The sequence below is a fragment of the Pleurodeles waltl genome, chromosome 12 (assembly GCF_031143425.1).
Source record: "Pleurodeles waltl isolate 20211129_DDA chromosome 12, aPleWal1.hap1.20221129, whole genome shotgun sequence".
Classification (NCBI taxonomy): domain Eukaryota; kingdom Metazoa; phylum Chordata; class Amphibia; order Caudata; family Salamandridae; genus Pleurodeles; species Pleurodeles waltl.
The window spans coordinates 214762783-214784497 of NC_090451.1; the positions used below are offsets into that span (position 1 = coordinate 214762783).

The window sequence follows — 21715 nt, forward strand, 5'->3', positions numbered from 1 at the left end:
AGTGACAGACTACCGCCCGCTATCAATGCTAAATAGCGACTTTAAGATCCTCAGTAAGATCCTGGCCAACCGGCTGTTGCCCCTTATGCCCACCCTGATACATCCTGATCAGAACGGTTTCATACCCGGTCGCAGCACCTCCCTAAACCTTAGGCGTATTTTCTCTATCATACATATGCCTAGTGAATCGAAGCCGCCAACCGGGACCCTGCTAGCAGTGGACTTTGAAAAGGCCTTTGACTCAATTAGGTGGGACTACCTGAGGGCGACAATGCTAAAGATGGGCCTGGGGGAGAGCTGGGTTGAATGGGTGGACCTGTTATACTCATCCCCGCTGGCGAGGGTCAAGACAGGTAGGACAATCTCTGGTGCCTACCCAGTACATCGAGGAACCAGACAGGGGTGCCCCCTATCCCCATTGTTGTTCGCTCTGGCGATGGAGCCCCTGGGTACGAGGGGAGGGAGCTGACAGAGGGATTCAGTGGGGACCAACTGCCCACATTATATCGCTATATGCAGATGACATCCTGATCTATCTTAGAGATGGGGTGAGTGGCCTCCCCTGGGCCCTGTCCGCCCTGGAGGAATTTGGAGTAGTGTCGGGATTGCGACTTAATCGTAATAAAACATATGTGTTCCCCCTGGTGCCCGGATATAGTTGTCCTGCAACATGCCCAACAGATCTGAAATGGGCCCCACAGACATTTAGATATCTGGGGATCCAGATCTATCATGACGTGGGAGACTTAAGAGAGGGCAACCTTGGTAACGCGCTCCGGTCCCTGAGACCCTTGGTAGAATTTTGGCGCTCTCTGAAGCTGTCGGTGATGGCCAGGGTGGCGCTATCCAAGATGATCATGCTCCCCCGACTCCTCTACTACTTTGCCAACTTGCCACTACTAATACCCCGAGCATGGTTCCGCGACCTGAATGCAATACTCAGAGAACTAATAGGGGACAATGGGCGCAGACGAACTACACTTGCAACTATCTGCAGACCACCAAATGCGGGTGGCCTGGGAGCCCCCGACTTTGAAGCATACTATCTAGCATCCCAACTACAGTGGATATCCGGCTGGCTCGTGGGCCAGGGCCAGCTTGATCTATACACAGCCCAAGGAACAATAGATTCGGCGTGGATTGCGACATGCATGACAAACAGGAAGATAACCCCCCCTGGGAACAATATAATGATAAAAGTGGCGCTGGCATGCTGGAAAAGATGCATGAAGAGAGTGGGAGTGGGCCCCCCATATTCCCCAGCTTTACCACTAGCGGTGCTTGCCATAGAACCCAGGGGGAGTGGGCCGGGAAACACCGGACTTGGCCCCTGGTTGTCAGCTGGAATAGAAGTGGTGGGAGGACTCTTCAAGGAGGGAGTGCTGAGGGGATTCGCTGAATTAATGGAAAAAGGGGTTCCCGGGGGGCAGTTCCTGCTTTATGGGAGGTTAATACATACTCTTAAGACCCACTGGGGCACAGTGAACGCGGAGCCTACTATACATGAGGTCCTGCACTCGCTGTTGACATTAGGAGAGGAATCACATCTGATCACTAAAATATATCGGGCCCAAGTAGGGGCAGCCTTGGATCCACTACGGTCGCTAAGAGGAAAGTGGGAGGGAACAATTGGGCAGGAACTAACTGACTCCGAATGGAGGATAACACTGGCCTACCCCCAGAAAATATCACGTAATACACGGCTAAGATATATTCAGTATAATTATTTGCACAGAACCTACCTCACGCCTCACAGGTTGTTCCGTATATACGGAGGGGCTTTAGGGAGTTGCCCGAGATGTGGAGGAGGAGGGGCAGACTTTGACCACATGGTTTGGACTTGTCCAGCGATCCAGACGGGCTGGAGGGAAATATTGCCCACCCTGTCTGAATTGTTTGAAATTGAGTTGAGACCCACCCCTGAACTGTGCCTGCTGGGTCTCAGACCAGCTGCGCTATGCGGAAAAGTGGAATGGCGCTTTTTGGACCTTTCCTTGGCCCTTTATAAGAGACTAATCTCGAGGGGCTGGAAGGCTGCGGTTCGCCCTCAACTGTCTGACTGGAAAAGGGATATATCAACATGGTCCAGAGCTGAACTGCAGGTCCTAAAGGCGGAAGAAGCCAGAAATATTCGCCAGGTTCCTATAGCCCCAGGGTGGGAGAATATAATGACGAACTGGGAGAATATAAATAGGAGACTGGCAAGCTTAGTAGGAGAAACCAGTGCAACTCAAATCACACTGAGGATGGAACCAAATGGTGGAAACACATAGACAGGCACCCAAAATCAGACCCAAACCACACATAGAATGCATCAAGAATAAAGGTAGGAGGATAGTTGGATCCCTGACCCCTGAGCCACTGACAAAAATAGTAGGCAAAGTGAGCGACCCGCCACCTTCACCGAATGCCGGTGCGCCCTGGACTGCCATCCTCCCTCACCCAAAAACGAGTACATTACAGTACCGCCAAGCTAGCAACCACAAAAGCCAATCGCACGAGGCCGTAAAAGTTGACCGTTTATGGTCCCTTGTTTTTCTTTTTTCTCCCCTTCTTCCTTTCCCTACATCCAACTAGCTCAATTTGATTGTCAACAGACACTGTACACCGAGCACCTCGGGTCTCCCTCCCCTTCACCTTTACTTCCCTTCCCGCCGCCCTTACCCTCCCGTACCTAGCCCCAAACACCACTCTCCCAAGTTACAAAGAAGAAGGGGTTCAAGTTTGATGGTTGACTGTTTAATACACTGCACAGCGAATTGCAGTAACGAAATGTAACTTAACAAAGTAAATGTACATAATTTACTGAATAAAAATCATTAAGATTAACGATAATAAAGAGTGCAAACAATGAGCAAAAAGTAGAATATAACAACGTACGCAAAACTGCATGTAATATGAACAAACATGAAACTGTGTAAAAACAAAATGTTAATAAAAATATATTTAAAAAAAAAAAACTGACTTGGCCCCAGCCCTACCGTCCTGTCTCCAGACTCAAAGAACCTGCACAGCGACGCATCCAGCGGGACCAGCGACCTCTGAGGACTCAGAGGACTGCCCTGCAACCAAAGGACCAAGAAACTCCAGTGGACAGTGGCTATGTCCAAACAGCAACAAAGAATCCATTTTTAATGGGACTCCAGCCTCACTCCAGAAGCGTGAGTCCTCAACACTCTGCACCCGACGCCCCTGGCTCGTGTCCAGAAGAACCAACACTGCAGAGAGGACCCCCAGGCGACTTCAACGACGTGGACACAGTGAGTTGACCTCCCTGCACCCCCACAGTGACGCCTGTAGAGAGAATCCAGAGGCTCCCCCTGACCACGACTGACTGGTAACAAAGAACCCGATGCCTGGAAGAAGCACTGCACCTGCAGACCCCAGACCCGAGAGAAACCAACTACAGGTGCAGAAGTGACCAGCAGGTGGCCCACATCCTTGCCCAGTCGGTGGCTGGCCCAAGAAGCCTCCGTGCCCTGCCTGCATCGCCAGAGTGACCCCAGGGTCTACCTAAAACACGACACCTACTTCACACACTGCACTCGGCTGCCCTGTGCCGCTGAGGGTCTATTTTGTGTGCCTGTTTGTGACCCCCCCCAGAGCTCTACAAAACCCCCTGGTCTGCTCCCCGAGGGCGCAGGTACTTACCTGCTAGCAAACTGGAACAAGAGCACCCCTAGTCTCCATAGGCGCCTATGTTATCTGGGCCCTACTTTGTCCTCTGCACCTGACCAGCCCTGTGTTGCAGGTGCTGGGAGTTTGAGGTTGACTTGAACCCCAAACGGTGGGCTGCCTATGCCCCGGAGACTGAACTTGTAAGTGCTTTACTTACCTGAAAAACTAACCATTACTTACCACCCCTAGGAACTTTTGATTTTTGCAGTGTCCACTTTTAAAATAGCTTATTGCCATTTTTTGCCAAAACTGTGTACGTTACTTTTTTATTCAAAGTTCCATATTTACCTATGCCAAGTATCTTACAATTTATGTACTTACTTGAATTCTGAATCCTGTGGTTCTAAAATAAATTAAGAAAATAATTTGTTTCTATATAAAAACCTATGGGCCTGGAGTTAAGTCTTTGAGTGTGTGTTCTCATGTATTGCCTGTGTGTGTACAACAAATGCTTAACACTACCCTCTGATAAGCCTACTGCTCGACCACATTACCACAAAAAAGAGCGTTAGTATTATCTAATTTGCCACTACCAACCTCTAAGGGGAAACCTTGGAATCTGTGCCCACTATCTCTCACTTTGAGCTAGTATATACAGAGCCAACATCCTACAATAATGCTTTATGTGATGAAAATGTGCAACTATGGTAATTATGGTATTACATCTTGTGCAAATGACCTGAACTCTGTGATACCATACAGATAATGAGCTGTAGCTGTCATCACATCAGTACACAGTTGTAACACCAACATCTGCAAAATGAGAAGGCATAGGTGACAGTCAGTTGAGATGCAAAGGAAGTGAATGCCATCCTGCTACAGCCACACTGAAAACATAAATAATCAGAGGAATGGTCAGTTCCACTGTCTCATCTGTGTGCCATTGGAAGTATGGACATATAACTGATGTTCTGTTGTCCACATCCACATCATCTGCCTCCTCATCCTCACTGTCCTCAGGGTCCAGTGCTGCCACAGGGGCATTTCCAATCTCCTCCTCCTGCAGATAAGGCACATGTCGTTTGAGGGCCAGGTTGTGCAACATGCAGCATGCTACTACCATCTGACAAACCTTCTCAGGGGAGTAGCATAGGGATCCACCTGTCAGATGGAGGCACCTGAACCTGGCCTTCAGGAGGCCGAAGGTACGTTTCTATGATCCGCCTGGTTTGCCCATGTGCATCATTATACGGATTCTCAGCCCCTGTCCTGGCATTCCTCACAGGGGTCAGGAGCCACAATTGGTTTGGGTAGCCAGAGTCACCTGCAAGTACTGAGGGACAAACATTAGCCTTACACACTGGTATGGGGGATGACTTCTGAAGGCATACACTGACATACATTGGTTGGGGACTCTGGCTCACCCATTAGCCACACCTCTGTAGTTGTGCCATCACATTTGGGATGCTGCTATTCCTCAGGACGAAGGTGTCATGCACTGACCCAGGACACTTGGCAGTGACGTGGGAGATGTACTGGTGCGCCAGGCACACCGTTTGCACATTGAGTGAGTGGAAATTCTTCCTATTCATGAAGACCGCGGAGGCCCAGCTGGGGATGGCCTCCCAACGAGGGAGGGGTGCCTGTTGGAACCCAGAGCTGGATGGGCGCTTGAGGGCAGCACAGCAGCCACAAGGGGGTGAGTACAGTGAGCGTGACAATTATTGTTGGGTGGCATGGGACCCTGGTGGTGGGTTTCAGTTAGTGGGTGCCCCTTAATGCCAGCACAGCCATTGTTGAGTGATCCAGCTCAAGGTAAATGGGTGTATAGCAAAATCTAGTAACCTAGCTAGGTTGCATTCCATGTCAGACCGGACTTAGTGGGTCCCAGGAGGGGTGCAGTGGGCAGTGGTCGACTCATCTTGCTGTGGCACCTAGCCAATGGACCCAGGAGGCAGAGTCCACCAACGCTGAGGGGACCAGTGGGACACAGGGCAAGGGGAGCACAATGGCGGAGACAGGGGGTGACAACACTGACTCTGATTGTTCCTCCGATGGAAGCTCCATGGTGGTGGCGGACACCTCTGGAACCACCCCAGCTACAGCTACCACCCCCGTACTGGCACCGCGCTCCCAGTAGCCCCCCACTGAGTTGCCCATGCCCACTCACCCAGGAGGGTGGGCATCTCCTTCGTCCCAGGCACCTCAGGCCCAGCGCCAGTGAGCCCTGCTGCCTTCAGTGAGGAGGCTATTGACCTCCTGCAATCCATCTCTGTAGAGCAGTCAACCATTGTGAATGCCATCAGGGGCTGATATCCCAGATGCGGCAATTCAATGCATACCTGGAGGGCATCCACAGCGGGTTGGTGGCCCTATAGAGATCGTTTCAGGCTCTGGCCTCCTCTCTGATGGCAGCCAGTGTCCCTGTTCCTACCGTCCCCTTCCAACTACCACTTCCCAGTCCCGGTCTCTTCAACCCCAACCCATCCTGGGCACAGATACAGACAACCAACAATGAAAGGCAAGAAGCCCACTCAACCACCAATGAAAGGCAAGAGGCCCACTCAACCACCAATGAAAGGCATGAAGCCCACTCCACCAGCAGAAGGCAAGGAAAACACCTCCAGCTAAGGCACAGGAGCCCTCACCTCCAGCACAGGTACAGCAGCCCTCACCGCCAGCTGAGGCACAGGAGCCCCCACCTCCAGCACACGCACAGCAGCCCTCACCTCCAGCACATGCACAGCAGCCCTCACCTCCAGCTGAGGCACAGGAGCCCCCACCTCCAGCACAGGCAGAGCAGCCCTCACCTCCAGCAGAGGGCATGCAGGCCACCCTCCAGGGACTGTTGTACAAGGAGCCCCCTCCAGAACCAGAGGGCAAGTTCCCCGCTTCAGAGACGGTGGCCTTGCACTCCCCACCAAAGACAAATGGGCATGGAGGGCCCTCCAGAACCAGTGGGCAAGTTCACCACTTCAGAGACTGTGGCCTTGCACTCCCCACCAAAGAGAAATGGGCATGGAGACTCTTCCAGAATCAGTGGGCAAGTTCCCCACTTCCGAGACTGTGGCCCTGCACTCCCCACCAAAGAGAAATGGGCATGGAGCCCCCTCTAGAACCAGTGGGCAAGTTCCCCACTTCAGTTGAGGTGACCCCCCCTGCCACTCCCCCATCCCCATGAGGTGCCTGCCCATTTCCAACATGATGCCCCTGAACAGGGGATTCCGGATTGTGTCAGGAGTCAAGTTGGGCCTTGGACTGTGCCCTGTGGCCCTTCTGTACTTGGAACTGGCCATTGGCCCATTCTGGACATTGTCGTCTGCATTTGTATTCAAATGGACAATATGGTGGCTGTTGGCATCAAATTACAGTGTTTGTTGATTATGATTGTGGTCCTTGTTTCATTTTAACGTGTATCCTGTGACATTGGTTTAACTCTGCAGCTGGTTCTGCATATGGGGTGTGTGTGAATAGTGTGTGTTGTGCGTGTGTGTGTGTGTTTCGCCCTCCTTTCCCTCCCTCCTCCCTTGTGCGCTAGGTGGCTGTCTTTACCGTCGTCGGGTTAGTCGGCGTTGGTGTCCCAGGAGGGCCATGGCGTACAAGAGCATTGTGGAGACTTGAAGTTCTGTTTCCATGGCAGCAGCAGAGTCCTCTGTGTACTTGTTTGTGAGTCTTTCATTTTCTACGTTATGTTTCCACCCGGCTTTTGATGGCGTTGGTACTGCCCCGGAAATCCTGGCAGTTTGCTATGTCATTATATGGTGGGCGGTACCTTGTCTTCCGCTTGGCTGTTGATGGCTACCCCCGTGGTCAGTGGTGTTAACACCCTGGTGGGTGGTGTGGTACATTGGCTGTCTATGAGAGGTATCACCGCCATGGTCATAATTTGGTGGTAATTACCGCCAGCCTGTTGGCGGTATTACCGCCACTTTAACAGTCACCGCCAATGTCATAATGACCCCCTATGTTCCTTCTCATTGTCTGATATAAATATTTGTCGATATACCAGCTACTTCATTTGCTGTCCTCGGGCTGTGATTATAGATGCCCTGCGAATATCACCTCTGTTCAGAATTCTGTTTTTCTTTGTGCTCTCTTCTTGACACTATTTGCGGGTACATGAATTAATATGGGGTTGTTTTTCCAGTTGATTTTCAGATTATGATATTGATCAAAAAGACCAATCCAACATTGTGCTCATAATTTGTTTTGTGTGTGGGTTAACATTAGTTGTCAGCCTCGTTGTCCGAAGAGGCCCCAGGTGGGAGTACACTTGATCTTTACATGAATTCTCTCCTTTTTATGAATCATAGACAGTGGAAATTGAGTTATCGGGGTGATTGATTTCCCTCAAGCATTAAGATGTGGGTCCTGGGCAGGGAGACCTACCCAATATGACCGCTCAATTTTCTGAGATGGCCATATGATGTCACATGCCATTCTCAGCTTTAGAGAGGTTTCTGGAGTGTAGACCGGAAGAATGCTTTGGTGACCGGCAGCTAGCAACTACTCTGCGTGTACTCCCTGGAGCGACTTTTGTAAGTGCTTCAGTAACATATTACGTGTCAAGGCTGGGTGACAGTTGTCCTGTATGTAGCAACTACGAAGGGATTTTGAGTTTTAATTTGACAGTACTGTGTTCTCCATTCGGAGGTCTAGAAGACTCTGTAGTAGGTGCAGCTTTAGGGTTATTAGACAGTACGTCTCAAGTCACTCACTTTTGGGGTTTTCATCACCTTTGTGTTATGTAGGCGTTTTGGTAGCACCTACTAGAGGTTTCTCACTTTGGGTGTGATGAGCTAGTTAACCCTAAGCTTCTTTTGAGGACTGCATGTGTCTCACAGGATGTGTTCAAATTGGTTCTCTCTAGTTTTGTTCCTGAGGTAATATTCCCAAGAAGCTGTTTTGAGGCACTGAGTAGTTAAGACCTGATTGACATATTTTTATGGTAATTTTAGTTGTTTAGCTGTCGGCAGGTGAGGGAATGGCTATTAAAGTCTCCACTCCAGTCTGGCACCTGGGGAAATTCGCAAGTTGAGGAATTTGCAGTGAGAAGTCTCTATCAGAAATGGGATTAGAATACTTTCATTTCTGATTGACATATGTAGAATTCTTTTTTTTCCTCATGCACACAGGCTGCTACAGGCACATTAAGTCATATTATTCATTAACAGTTCTTAAAGAGATTTTTCCAATAATCACAAAACCAAAATGGGGCCTTACTAAAAATGTTTCTAATAAATATCAGACGGAATTTCGGAAGAACACCGCAGATGTATCTATTGTACAAATTAAAGGAAATTTAAGGGAAGTAGTAACAGAGATATCATTAACCGGTAACTTGTTTTTTTTATCTATGGACATTTGCAAATTATAACATTATTATGCAAATTTATCTCAATAGTACATTGAAACTCAGTAAATTAGTAATTTCAGAATTTGTTGTTGTTGTATATCATGGAAATTAAATGTTCGGTGGCATGTGTAGCTGCAGATACACATGTTGTGCATAGTCCGCCGTCTGGTGTTGGGTCGGAGTGTTACAAGTTGTTTTTCTTCGAAGAAGTCTTTTCGAGTCCCGAGACCGAGGGACTCCTCCTCCTTCGTTCCACTGCGCATGGGCGTCGACTCCATGTTAGATTGTTTTTTTTCCGCCATCGGGTTCGGACGTGTTCCTTTTCGCTCCGGGTTTCGGGACGGAAAGATAGTCTTAACTTCGGAAAACTACGTTGGTATTGTTTCGCTCGGGATCGGGTAAGAATAGAATCGACACCGAATCGTGAAGAGCTCCGGTAGCCCTTCGGGGTAATTTCGATCCCCCGTCGGGGCCTGGTCGGCCCGACCGTGTGTAACATCGACACTGATGGAACGGACCCCGTTCCGATTCTGTCCTTAATGCCACAATAAATATCCATATACAGACCAACATTTGGTCTGTAACTTGTGCCTGTCGCCCGAGCACAAGGAAGAAACGTGTGAGGCCTGTCGTGCGTTTCGGTCCCGAAAAACGCTCCGTGACCGGCGAGCCAGAAGATTGCAGATGGCGTCCACGCCGACAGGACACCGAGAGTTCGAGGGACAAGGAGAAGAAGAGGAAGCCTTCTCCATCCATGAATCGGACTCGGAGGAATTCGACGTCGAAGAAACCGTGAGTAAGACGTCGAAGCAAGCACCACACAAGAAAACAGACAAGGCCCAGGGGACGCCACTGCCAACAGGCCATGGCTCAACCCATAAAGTAGGTGACCGTCCATCGGCACCGAAAAAGGCCGAACTGGTGCCGAGATCGTCCGACTCGGGTCGAGACACAGGCACGCAGCAATCTCGGGACCGAGAAAGTGCTGCCGAAAAAGATCGACACCGAGACAGCGGAACCGAAGCTGCTCGGCGCAGAGACAGCGGCACCGAGGAAGATCGACGCCGAGAAAGCTCGACGCCGAAAAATAAAAAATTCGCCTCGGAGCCGAAAACAAGCAGAGACACAGTTTCGGTGCCAAAACGACTAGCAACCGAACCAACTGCCAGCTCATATACAGAGGAACAATCACTGTCCTCTCAAATGCGCAAACACAGATTTGAAGAAGAGTTACAGACCACTGATGTAGACCACACACAAAAGCGGATCTTCATACAAAGTGGGACAGGGAAAATCAGCACTCTTCCCCCAATCAGGAGAAAAAGGAGACTCGAGTTCCAAACTCAAGAACAAACACCACAAAAAATGGTGAAGAAGGTAACTCCGCCACCCTCTCCTCCACATGTAACTCACATATCACCGGCACAGACTCCGTCACATTCACCGACTCATACCACCATGAGCCAAGATGACCAAGACGCTTGGGACCTATACGACGCCCCAGTATCAGACAATAGTCCTGAGTCGTACCCTACCAAGCCCTCACCACCTGAGGACAGCACAGCGTATGCACAGGTGGTAGCTAGGGCAGCAGAGTTCCATAACGTGTCGTTACACGCAGAACCTGTTGAGGATGACTTCCTTTTCAACACCCTCTCCTCCACCCATAGCACCTACCAAAGCCTGCCTATGCTTCCAGGAATGCTAAGGCACGCAAAGCAGATCTTCAAAGAACCGGTCAAGAGTAAAGCGATAACTCCAAGGGTGGAGAAAAAATATAAAGCACCACCCACGGACCCTGCTTTTATCACCTCACAACTGCCACGAGATTCAGTCGTGGTAGGGGCAGCTCGCAAGAGAGCCAACTCGCACACATCAGGCGAGGCACCACCTCCGGATAAAGAGAGCCGCAAGTTTGACGCAGCTGGGAAAAGGGGCGCAGTACAAGCTGCAAACCAGTGGCGCATCGCGAACTCTCAGGCGCTCCTAGCGCGATATGATAGAGCCCATTGGGACGAGATGCAGCATCTCATCGAGCATCTGCCCAAAGAATTTCAAAAACGGGCAAAACAAGTGGTTGAGGAGGGACAAAACATCTCCAATAACCAAATACGCTCCTCTATGGACGCAGCGGACACAGCTGCAAGAACAATAAATACCGCAGTAACCATAAGAAGGCACGCATGGTTGCGCACATCTGGCTTTAAACCGGAAATACAGCAAGCGGTGCTCAATATGCCGTTCAATGAACAGCAATTGTTTGGACCCGAAGTGGACACGGCAATTAAGAAATAGAAAAAGGACACTGACACAGCCAAGGTCATGGGGGCACTCTATTCCCCGCAGGGCAGAGGCACTTTCGGCACCTTCCGCAAAACAACTTTCAGAGGGGGGTTTCGGGGTCAAGCCACACAAGCCAGCACCTCACAATCAACACCGTCTACCTACCAGGGACAGTACCAAAGGGGAGGCTTTCGGGGCCAGTACAGAGGAGGACAATTCCCTAGAAACCGGGGAAAATTTCAAAGTCCAAAAACCCCTACAACCAAACAGTGACTCACAAGTCACTCAACCCCTTCACACAACACCAGTGGGGGGAAGACTAAGTCATCATCATCATATATAACTTTATTTCGGCTATAAGCCATAAAAGTAAACAATACAAGACATAACATGATTAAGAAGCATAGCACTTAAAAAATTTTAAGAATGTATAGACAACGTTATTTTTAAACATTTTCTGTTTTTACGAAATCTCAAAGACATATAAAAGTATTAGGTTGTTAAAATTTAACTTCAATTAATTAAAATTTTATCAAACTAATTAAATATAATCTAAAATCAGGACATTAGAAGCACATGATTATCAGAATTCTAGTTCGTGTCACCTGTGTATTTTACAAGAACCTTGCCGCTGAGTGACTAATTTTAACATTTGTCTCTGTTATCCGAGATAAAAGAAGAAAATTGCATAATTTACTTTTTTTTTTTTTAATAAATAGTGAGGTCATATATTTATAAAACATACAAATCGTCATTATTCTTTAAACTAAAATCCAGACCGTTTAGGTTTTAGGTTCATCCGGTTAAAAACTGATGTATTAAGTGAATATGGTCTAGAACCAATGTATTAAAATTACACATTTATAATAGTTCTTTTGTTCTTAGTAACCATGCACTTCGCAGATATCCCACCACAGAAAAAACTATTTTATCATTTGTATCAGTTGTTAGGAGTCGTAATGCCGTATTCCATTCCCTTATCCCAATAGCCCTACATAGTGGAGCAATCCACTTTTTCCTAGGTACCAAATATCTAGGGCAGAAAAACATAAAGTGCGCGAGTGACTCTTTTGTCTTTTGACAATGATGGCAGTATATTGAATTGCAGTCCTCCGGTCTCCATTGCGCTGTAAATGACTTAAGCGGAAGAGTCCCTAGTCTAAATTTAATAAATAGTGTTTTGGTATATGGAGGATTTACATTATCCATATAGGCCTCGAACTTGGGACTACATTTATGGTCTAAGAACTGCAAAGTCAGACTACCATGATTTTTTAACCAAATTTGGGTCAGAATGCTCTCCCAGTAACACCTTTTTACACGTTCCTTTGTTCCCTTTGCCAAATTGTGGGGAGCACTCCACACCTCCTCCATTTTAAGGAATTTACACATATCTCTGATGTGTCTGAACCAAGGGATCTTTAATACGCTGTCATTTGCAAGAAATTCATCTAGTGCTTTATGGAGAATGGACCGGTCCTCTGAGGACCAAAGATTAGTCCAATACATTAGGGGTCTTAATGCAATTTCATTGTGTATTTCATTTAGGGCTAAATCAAATCTTAGTGGAGTGAGAGGGGTGCTCATCGGCAACTTTAGGAAATTTCGAATAAACCGGTTTTCTACAGTGGTCAGACACCTAGAGTTGGTATGACCCCAAAGCTCGGCACCATAAATTGAGGCCGCTACTGCCACTGATTTGTAAACGGTGATGGCAGGTGTTATCTCCCCTTCACAAGTATTAGCTATTTTCTTAGCTATCACTATAGACCTTTGCCTAAGTGTTGTCAGACTCTTCTTAATCTGTGCCGACCAACGTTGGTCGTCACTTAACCTAATCCCCAAATAATCAAATTGTCTGACTCTCTCCACTGGTTGGCCTGCTATCATCATTTTCCCCCTAAATAGTTTGTGTGGGTTATAGGCCATAAACTTAGATTTTGTTGAATTAATTTCAAGTCCTCTTTTAGAGCAAAAATTATAAAAAGTGTCCAATTCATTTTGCAAGCCCATAGGTGTTCTTGAAATTAGTAAGGTGTCATCGGCGAACATTAAAATAGGGACTGGGGTTCCAGCTAATCTAGGGGCATCATGATTACAGTGTAGCAATTGGTCCACAGCACCGTTTATGTAGAGGTTAAATAGTGTTGGTGCCAAGATGCAGCCCTGCCTAACCCCTCTATTGACGGGTATGGCTTCCGTTAGGTCGCCACTATCTGACCAACGTACATGAGCGTAAGTCCCTTCATGGAGATATCTAATCAGTCTTAGTAGTTCGCTATTGGGTTGATAACTCTCCATAACTTCCCATAATGTATCCCGAGGTACCATGTCAAAAGCAGCTTTTAAGTCGATAAAAGCTACATACAGTTGACTTTTGTTGAATGACAGGTATTTCCAGCAGAGGAGGTTAAACCTAAATACCTGGTCTATTGTACTCACTCCTCTTCTGAAGCCTCCCTGGGATTCTGAGAGAATTTGGGCATCATCTATCCATGTCTGTAATCTGTTCAGCACTTGCTTAGAGAAGATTTTTTGGCTAACATCAATAAGACTGATAGGTCTATAGTTGTTAGGTTGTTCCCTTGGCCCTTTCTTATAAATAGGGACTATAACTGCTCCTTGCCATGTAGTAGGGAGTCCTCCCCCCCTCAGTATTTCGTTACTAAGTGCGTTTAGATACAATGACCACGTTGTCAGACGAGAAAGATATAAATCTCCTGGGATACCATCAAGACCAGGGGCCTTTCCCTTGCGTGTGGATTGGAGAGCCTCTGTTGTTTCTTTTATGGAGAATAAGTCCAGGTCAAATTTGGGTGGTGTTGTACTCCCCCACGTTAGGGTATTGCCAACAGGATCATTAGGTTTTAGTAGGGGTGTAATAGTGCTATTGGTATGTGGTTTTCTGTATATATTTGAAAAGTGCGTCATCCAAATTTCTGGCTGGATGACAGGATAACTTTCCATTTCTTGAGGGCTACTCTTATCTGACACTAGTTTCCAGAATAGGTTAAGATCTTTCTCCTGGAGCGCCACAACCATCTTGTTCCAATTCCTATTCGCCCATTCTTTTTTTGCATTTTTAAGTACATCTTTGTATACAGTCCTGCTCTTCCTTATCTCTCTTAAATTCCCTTCCTTAAGTGCTCCCAGTAAGTGTATCTTAGCTTGACGGCAGGAGTTGGAGAACCACCTAGAGGTTTTAATCACAGTCTCTGTCCGCCTCCTTACCGTCTGAAAGTGTGGTTTTAGTCGGATGGCCAAGATATTATGAAGATAGACCAAATCAACCAATTTGATATTTGTATGTTTCAGGGGGGAAAGTGTTGTTGCAACTGTTCTATAGATCGCTAGCTGGAAATTTACATCACTTTCAACCCGATCCCATTTCACATTTTTACGGTCATTGGTCCTAATGAGGGCACTATTTGAAGTCCACGTTGATAGTGTCTTGGAACTAAATAAGATAGTGGAAAAGGAGGTACTTAAGGCTAGATGGTCACTATCAATGCGCGGGAGAACTATCATGTCAGTTAGGGATTTCCAGAGGGCGTCATTTACTAAGACATAGTCCAGGTGGCTAGTATATACACCTCTCCTATATGTAGGTGACGCCGGATTGTCTGATCTGGTATTCCCATTTACTATTCTTAATCCCTTTACTTTTATTAGGTCTTCCAGTAGGTCTAAGGCTCCTCCTTCTTTCTAAGTCAGTTTTACAAATCCTGGGAGGAGATAACAACAGACACTTGGGTCTTAGCAATTATCCGACATGGTTATTGCATAGAATTTCTCCAACTCCCTCCAAATGTCCCACCAAAAACACAGAATATGTCAAAACAACATTTAGACCTTCGAGAACTAGAAGTTCAAGCATTACTACAAAAGGACGCAATAGAATTGGTACCATGTACACAAGTAAACACAGGAGTTTACTCACTGTACTTTCTAATACCAAAAAAGGACAAAACACTGAGACCAATCCTAGATCTCAGAACACTAAACACCTACATCAAATCAGAACACTTTCACATGGTCACGCTACAAGACGTGTTACCACTGCTAAAGTAACAAGACTACATGACAACCTTAGATCTAAAGGACGCGTATTTCCACATACCGATACATCCCTCGCACAGGAAATACCTAAGGTTCGTATTCAAGGGAATACATTACCAATTCAAAGTGTTGCCGTTCGGTATAACAACCGCACCAAGAGTATTCACAAAATGCCTAGCAGTAGTAGCTGCACACATCAGAAGGCAGCAAATACACGTATTCCCGTACCTAGACGATTGGCTAATCAAGACCAACTCCCTAACAAAGTGTTCACAACACACAGATTATGTCATACAAACCCTCTACAAACTCGGTTTCTCCATCAACTACACAAAATCTCACATTCTGCCGTGCAAAACAAAGCAATACTTAGGAGCGACAATCAACACAACAAAGGGAATAGCCACTCCAAGTCCACAAAGGGTTCAAAATTTTCACAAGGTTATACAAGCCATGTATCCAACACAAAAGATACAGGCAAAGACGGTATTAAAACTCCTAGGCATGATGTACTCATGCATAGCCATTGTCCCAAACGCAAGACTGCACATGAGGCCCTTACAACAGTGCCTAGCATCACAGTGGTCACATGCACAGGGTCACCTTCTAGATCTGGTGTTGATAGACCGCCAAACATACATCTCGCTTCTATGGTGGAACAGTATAAATTTAAACAAAGGGCGGCCTTTCCAAGACTCAGTGCCACAATTCGTGATAACAACAGATGCTTCCATGACAGGGTGGGGAGCACACCTCAATCAACACAGCATCCAAGGACAATGGGACGTACATCAAACAAAACTGCATATAAATCACCTCGAATTGTTAGCAGTATTCCTAGCGTTGAAAGCATTTCAACCCATCATAACCCACAAATACATTCTTGTCAAAACAGACAACATGACAACAATGTATTATCTAAACAAACAGGGGGGAACACACTCAACACAGCTGTGCCTCCTGGCACAAAAGATATGGCAATGGGCAATTCACAACCACATTCGCCTAATAGCACAATTTATTCCAGGGATCCAAAATCAACTAGCAGACAATCTCTCTCGAGATCACCAACAGGTCCACGAATGGGAGATTCACCCCCAAATTCTAAACACTTACTTCAAAATTTGGGGGACACCTCAAATAGACCTATTTGCAACAAAGGAGAACGCAAAATGCCAAAACTTCGCATCCAGGTACCCACACAGGCAGTCTCAAGGCAATGCTCTATGGATGAACTGGTCAGGGATATTTGTGTACGCTTTTCCCCCTCTCCCTCTCCTTCCATATCTAGTAAACAAATTGAGTCAAAACAAACTCAAACTCATACTAATAGCACCAACATGGGCAAGACAACCTTGGTACACCACACTACTAGACCTGTCAGTAGTACCCCATGTCAGGTTGCCCAACAGACCAGATCTGTTAACACAACACAAACAACAGATCAGGCATCCAAACCCAGCATCGCTGAATCTAGCAATCTGGCTCCTGAGATCCTAGAATTCGGACATTTAAACCTCACCCAAGAATGTATGGAAGTCATAAAACAAGCTAGAAGACCATCCACTAGACACTGCTATGCAAGCAAATGGAAAAGATTTGTTTGCTACTGCCATAATAATCAAGTTCAACCATTACATGCATCTCCAAAGGATGTAGTGGGATACTTACTACATTTACAGAAATCAAATCTAGCCTTCTCTTCCATAAAGATACACCTCGCAGCAATATCTGCATACCTGCAGATTACCCATTCAACTTCACTATTTAGGATACCTGTCATTAAAGCGTTTATGGAAGGCCTAAAAAGAATTATACCACCAAGAACACCACCTGTTCCTTCATGGAACCTCAACATCGTCTTAACAAGACTCATGGGCCCACCTTTTGAACCCATGTACTCATGCGAAATGCAATTCTTAACGTGGAAGGTTGCATTTCTCATTGCCATCACATCTGAGAGAAGAAGAGTAAGTGAAATTCAGGCGTTTACTATACAAGAACCTTTTATTCAAATACACAAAAATAAAGTAGTCCTAAGAACCAATCCAAAATTTTTACCAAAAGTTATTTCGCCGTTCCACTTAAATCAAACGGTAGAACTACCAGTGTTCTTCCCACAGCCAGACTCAGTAGCTGAAAGGGCACTACATACATTAGACATCAGAAGAGCACTAATGTACTACATTGACAGAACAAAAGAAATTAGGAAAACAAAACAACTGTTTATTGCATTTCAAAAACCTCATACAGGAAACCCAATATCAAAACAGGGTATAGCCAGATGTATAGTTAAGTGCATCCAAACCTGCTACTTTAAAGCAAAGAGAGAACTGCCCATTACACCAAGGGCACATTCAACCAGAAAGAAAGGCGCTACCATGGCCTTCCTAGGAAACATTCCAATGAACGTGATATGTAAGGCAGCCACATGGTCTACGCCTCACACATTTACTAAGCACTACTGTGTAGACGTGCTATCCGCACAACAAGCCACAGTAGGTCAAGTCGTACTAAGAACTTTATTTCAGACTACTTCCACTCCTACAGGCTGAGCCACCGCTTTTGGGGAGATAACTGCTTATTAGTCTATGCACAACATGTGTATCTGCAGCTACACATGCCACCGAACGGAAAATGTCACTTACCCAGTGTACATCTGTTCGTGGCATTAGTCGCTGCAGATTCACATGTGCCCACCCGCCTCCCTGGGAGCCTGTAGCCGTTTGGAAGTTATCTTCAACATTTGTACATTTGTAAATATATTACTTAAACCTTAGTTGGTACATACTTATTCATTCCATTGCATGGGCACTATTACTAACATACACAACTCCTACCTCACCCTCTGCGGGGAAAACAATCTAACATGGAGTCGACGCCCATGCGCAATGGAACGAAGGAGGAGGAGTCCCTCGGTCTCGGGACACGAAAAGACTTCTTCGAAGAAAAACAACTTGTAACACTCCGACCCAACACCAGACGGCGGACTATGCACAACATGTGAATCTGCAGCGACTAATGCCACGAACAGATGTACACTGGGTAAGTGACATTTTCCTTGTAGGGCATGTGGCAGAATTTCTATTGAAAATAGGTGCTGATTTTGCATAAGCTTTCAAGTGACCTTAAATCATATTACATGTATATCCAGTTACAACTGATCCCTGAAAAAGATATGTTCACCCTCGTTGGAGGGCAAACAGTATATTTGGGTCAAGAAATGTATGCAGCTTGTGTTACAATAATAGAATAACTTATGCATCATCTTAGAGCTGTTAAAGAATAACATGGTTGACCGATTTTATTTTAGTACTCTAGTTCAGTGGATAAGGCTGTGATTAATAGTTTTAGTTTCTGAAATTGTAGAGCTATTAATACTAGCCATGCAAAACTGGTCTTGGGTTACTCGTGGTTCAGCAACAACATAGCATTTATAAATAATGTATGGTCCACGGATGGTTTTATTATAGTTCCAGCTTACAGTTTAATCGGGATGTAAGGTTAATCGTGATGTAAAACCCACCAGGGGCCATGCTGGTCCCTGTAGCTCAGACCATGTAACTCTGACTCTCTCAACACACAAACACAGAACCCTTAAAAACCATGCAGCTCAATGGCATCACCACTGCATAGAGTCAGGGACAAACATAAGATCTTGTACATCGTAAATATAATATACAAAGCAAGATAAATCATTTCTTCCTTCTTTTAATAATCTACAAAAAGAAAATGAAACACCAGTCCACATGTCTCAAAAACTTACCAGAACACAAAACCGTAGGGCACACAGTTATAACCAACTACCTATGAAACAACAGAGCCAACAATCTGTGCTAAAGATCAGCATTGAAACCACACGTGCTCAACATACACAACTCCTTTGACACATCATACCAACTCCTTACATCCATTCCCCTTCTAAACAGAACAGAAAAACACTGAAGGGTGGAAATGTATAAAATGAAAATCACTCACAAAAGACCAAAATACAAATGCATGCATGCACCACAGGTAGGCACCATGGTCCAGACAGGCACTCAACCATGCTGCATCTAAACTGCTTTCTGTAAGTTATTAGAGTTAAAACACTGTGATAATCTGTGAAATACACAACAAAAATATTTTTGACAAGTCTAACACTGCAACTCGGGAAAAGAAGATATGCTCACTGTAACTGCATAAGCAGTAGGATGGTGCTCTCAAGAGGTATCTGTTCTCTGATATGCATTTAAAGTCCTCTCTGCAATTACATGACTAGCATAATGTGTTACTGCTGGACAAGTGTGTTGTGTAACTGCATAATAGAGTGCTCTCTCTTGTGCATGTCTGGAAAGCGGGGCTTGTGCAGAGCCAATACTCTCCTCTCCACTCCTGTGTATGTGGTTTAAGTGGAAAGACAATGCTTCTGGCCCTTGGACGCTATTATCCATGCATCACAGGCTGTCAGGTTAGTGATGACATGATGATTGCTACTACTGGGCTCCAACATGGGGATGGAGATAAGAGGAGGGCATGGCACATAAGATGAATGGAATATTTCATGGCATGCTTATACCCCTTACTCTGTGCACTGAACCATTTAACTCATTGTTTTGTAGTGTCTTGAATGACTGACTGATTAAAATAAAAAAGAGATGAGCACTACTCACTTCTTCCACTTCCATCCCCCTAGTCACCATTATGAACCTGCTCATTAGTTAGAGGCATTTTCTCTGGAAAAGAACAGCCATTGCATAAATAATCGTAAAATCCTAGGGCTCTCTGACAGATTCTCACTTACCAGCTGAGTATTGACAAAGTGAAAGAAATGGTCACAGTCCAGCGAGGCATGCTTTCTCTCCTGACGGATGCCCACCAAAACGCATGGAGGAAGAGCGACCAGAACTCTAAATACGAACACAAAGAGAGATTAGGTTATGGGACCCTGCAACAGAGGTTTTGTAGAAAAGTGTATCTACAGTAATTCAATGGAAGTGCATCCACAAAGTCATGATCACTAAAAGCAACAGGCACTAGAGTGCATGCTTATTAATGACTAGATCTTGTATTTTATGGACTTAGACCAGTAGTCGATCATCACATTCTTTGTCTAGGTAGTCTCTGCAATCTCAGAATGGTTCCAACAGTAGGTGAATCAATCTAACCCTACACCAAAAGTGAACTGAAAGTACCAAGGTTTCTCGTTTACTTATATGATATAAGACATACCAACTTAGGTTGTATGATTGCTTTGGAGCCCTGTCAGGCAGTTAGCATATTATCTGTGACTCGTGTAATGGTAGACAAAAGGTGAAAATTATTGGAATGCTTCTCATTGGCCACAAACAATAGCCACGGAGTTTAAAAAACACTGGCTCAAGCACTTTCAACACAATTTATTTTCTTTGCAACACATGACATCCAAAGATGCACATCCTACTTTGTCGAGCTCCCAAGTTCCGTGGCCTAATAAAATGCAAAACAACTTGAAAATATGTGTTTCTTAATTAAGAAAGCGACTTCCATTAGCTAATATTTTATGAGGGCCATGTGTCTCAGGTGGAATGGTTGTAATGGGAAAAGCATATGTGTATATCTCAAAGAGATTATTTAATCGGACTGCCAGTGGTATGTAAACAACTATTCCAAACACTGATATATGTGCCTGTACAAGAAAATCACTTTATAGACAGAACTGACTTGCTTTAAGGCTCTTACAATTGTTTCTGATTGGTTCCTTTGATGCACATTCACCAGAGTATGCACTATAACCGAGCACTGTGTCTGTTACAGGAGAAGGGTAGTCAGGAGCAAACTAGGAAATTTAATTATTCTGGTCAGCTTGTAGAGATGAGTCTGGAACATCTCACTAAACAACTGCTGGGAATCAAATTATGTTGTCTGACTACAACTCTCCATAGGATTCCCTACAGAATATGTATCTTCTTGCACTGTTGAGTGTATCCTAATTAGCTGTTCAATGTCTTGTTTTTTACTCAAACATAATGTATTTCGAAGTATTTCACAACTTTCATTTCAGAGATACATTCCCATCCACTTGGAAAATTCTAGATGGGTACACAATCAGCCTCATTTGTCCCTGGCTACTGCCTATCACAGTTACATGGATGTCCTTATTCCATATTGCTCAGAAGCTTTTTATCCTGCTTTGCAAATGCTATCATGTTTCGGTATTTAATGTCAGCAATGTGCATCCGAAGTAGATTCTGTGTTGTTAATCAGTACCCAACAAGAGTAAAAGCCCTTTACAGCTGAAAATTTCCCTTGAATTCGTAGCACCTGCAAATACATACATGGTGGTTTTCAGTTTCTAACATTTGCCTGCAGTAATTGTGATTTTAAATAGTGTGATCTTTGTTTTTTGAAGTGAAAAAATACAGGGGGCACTGTAGTGCA

At 45.4% G+C, this 21715-nt stretch overlaps 1 protein-coding gene across 1 annotated transcript in view; it reads right to left on the reverse strand.

Annotated features, from left to right (window-relative positions):
• The window catches only part of FANCA (FA complementation group A), a 701003-nt gene that overhangs the window by 245652 nt on the left and 433636 nt on the right, over nt 1–21715 (reverse strand). The window contains exon 33 of the mRNA XM_069217268.1: nt 20100–20205. Coding sequence (XP_069073369.1) covers nt 20100–20205 — 106 coding nt within the window. The remainder of the gene's footprint in view (nt 1–20099; nt 20206–21715) is intronic.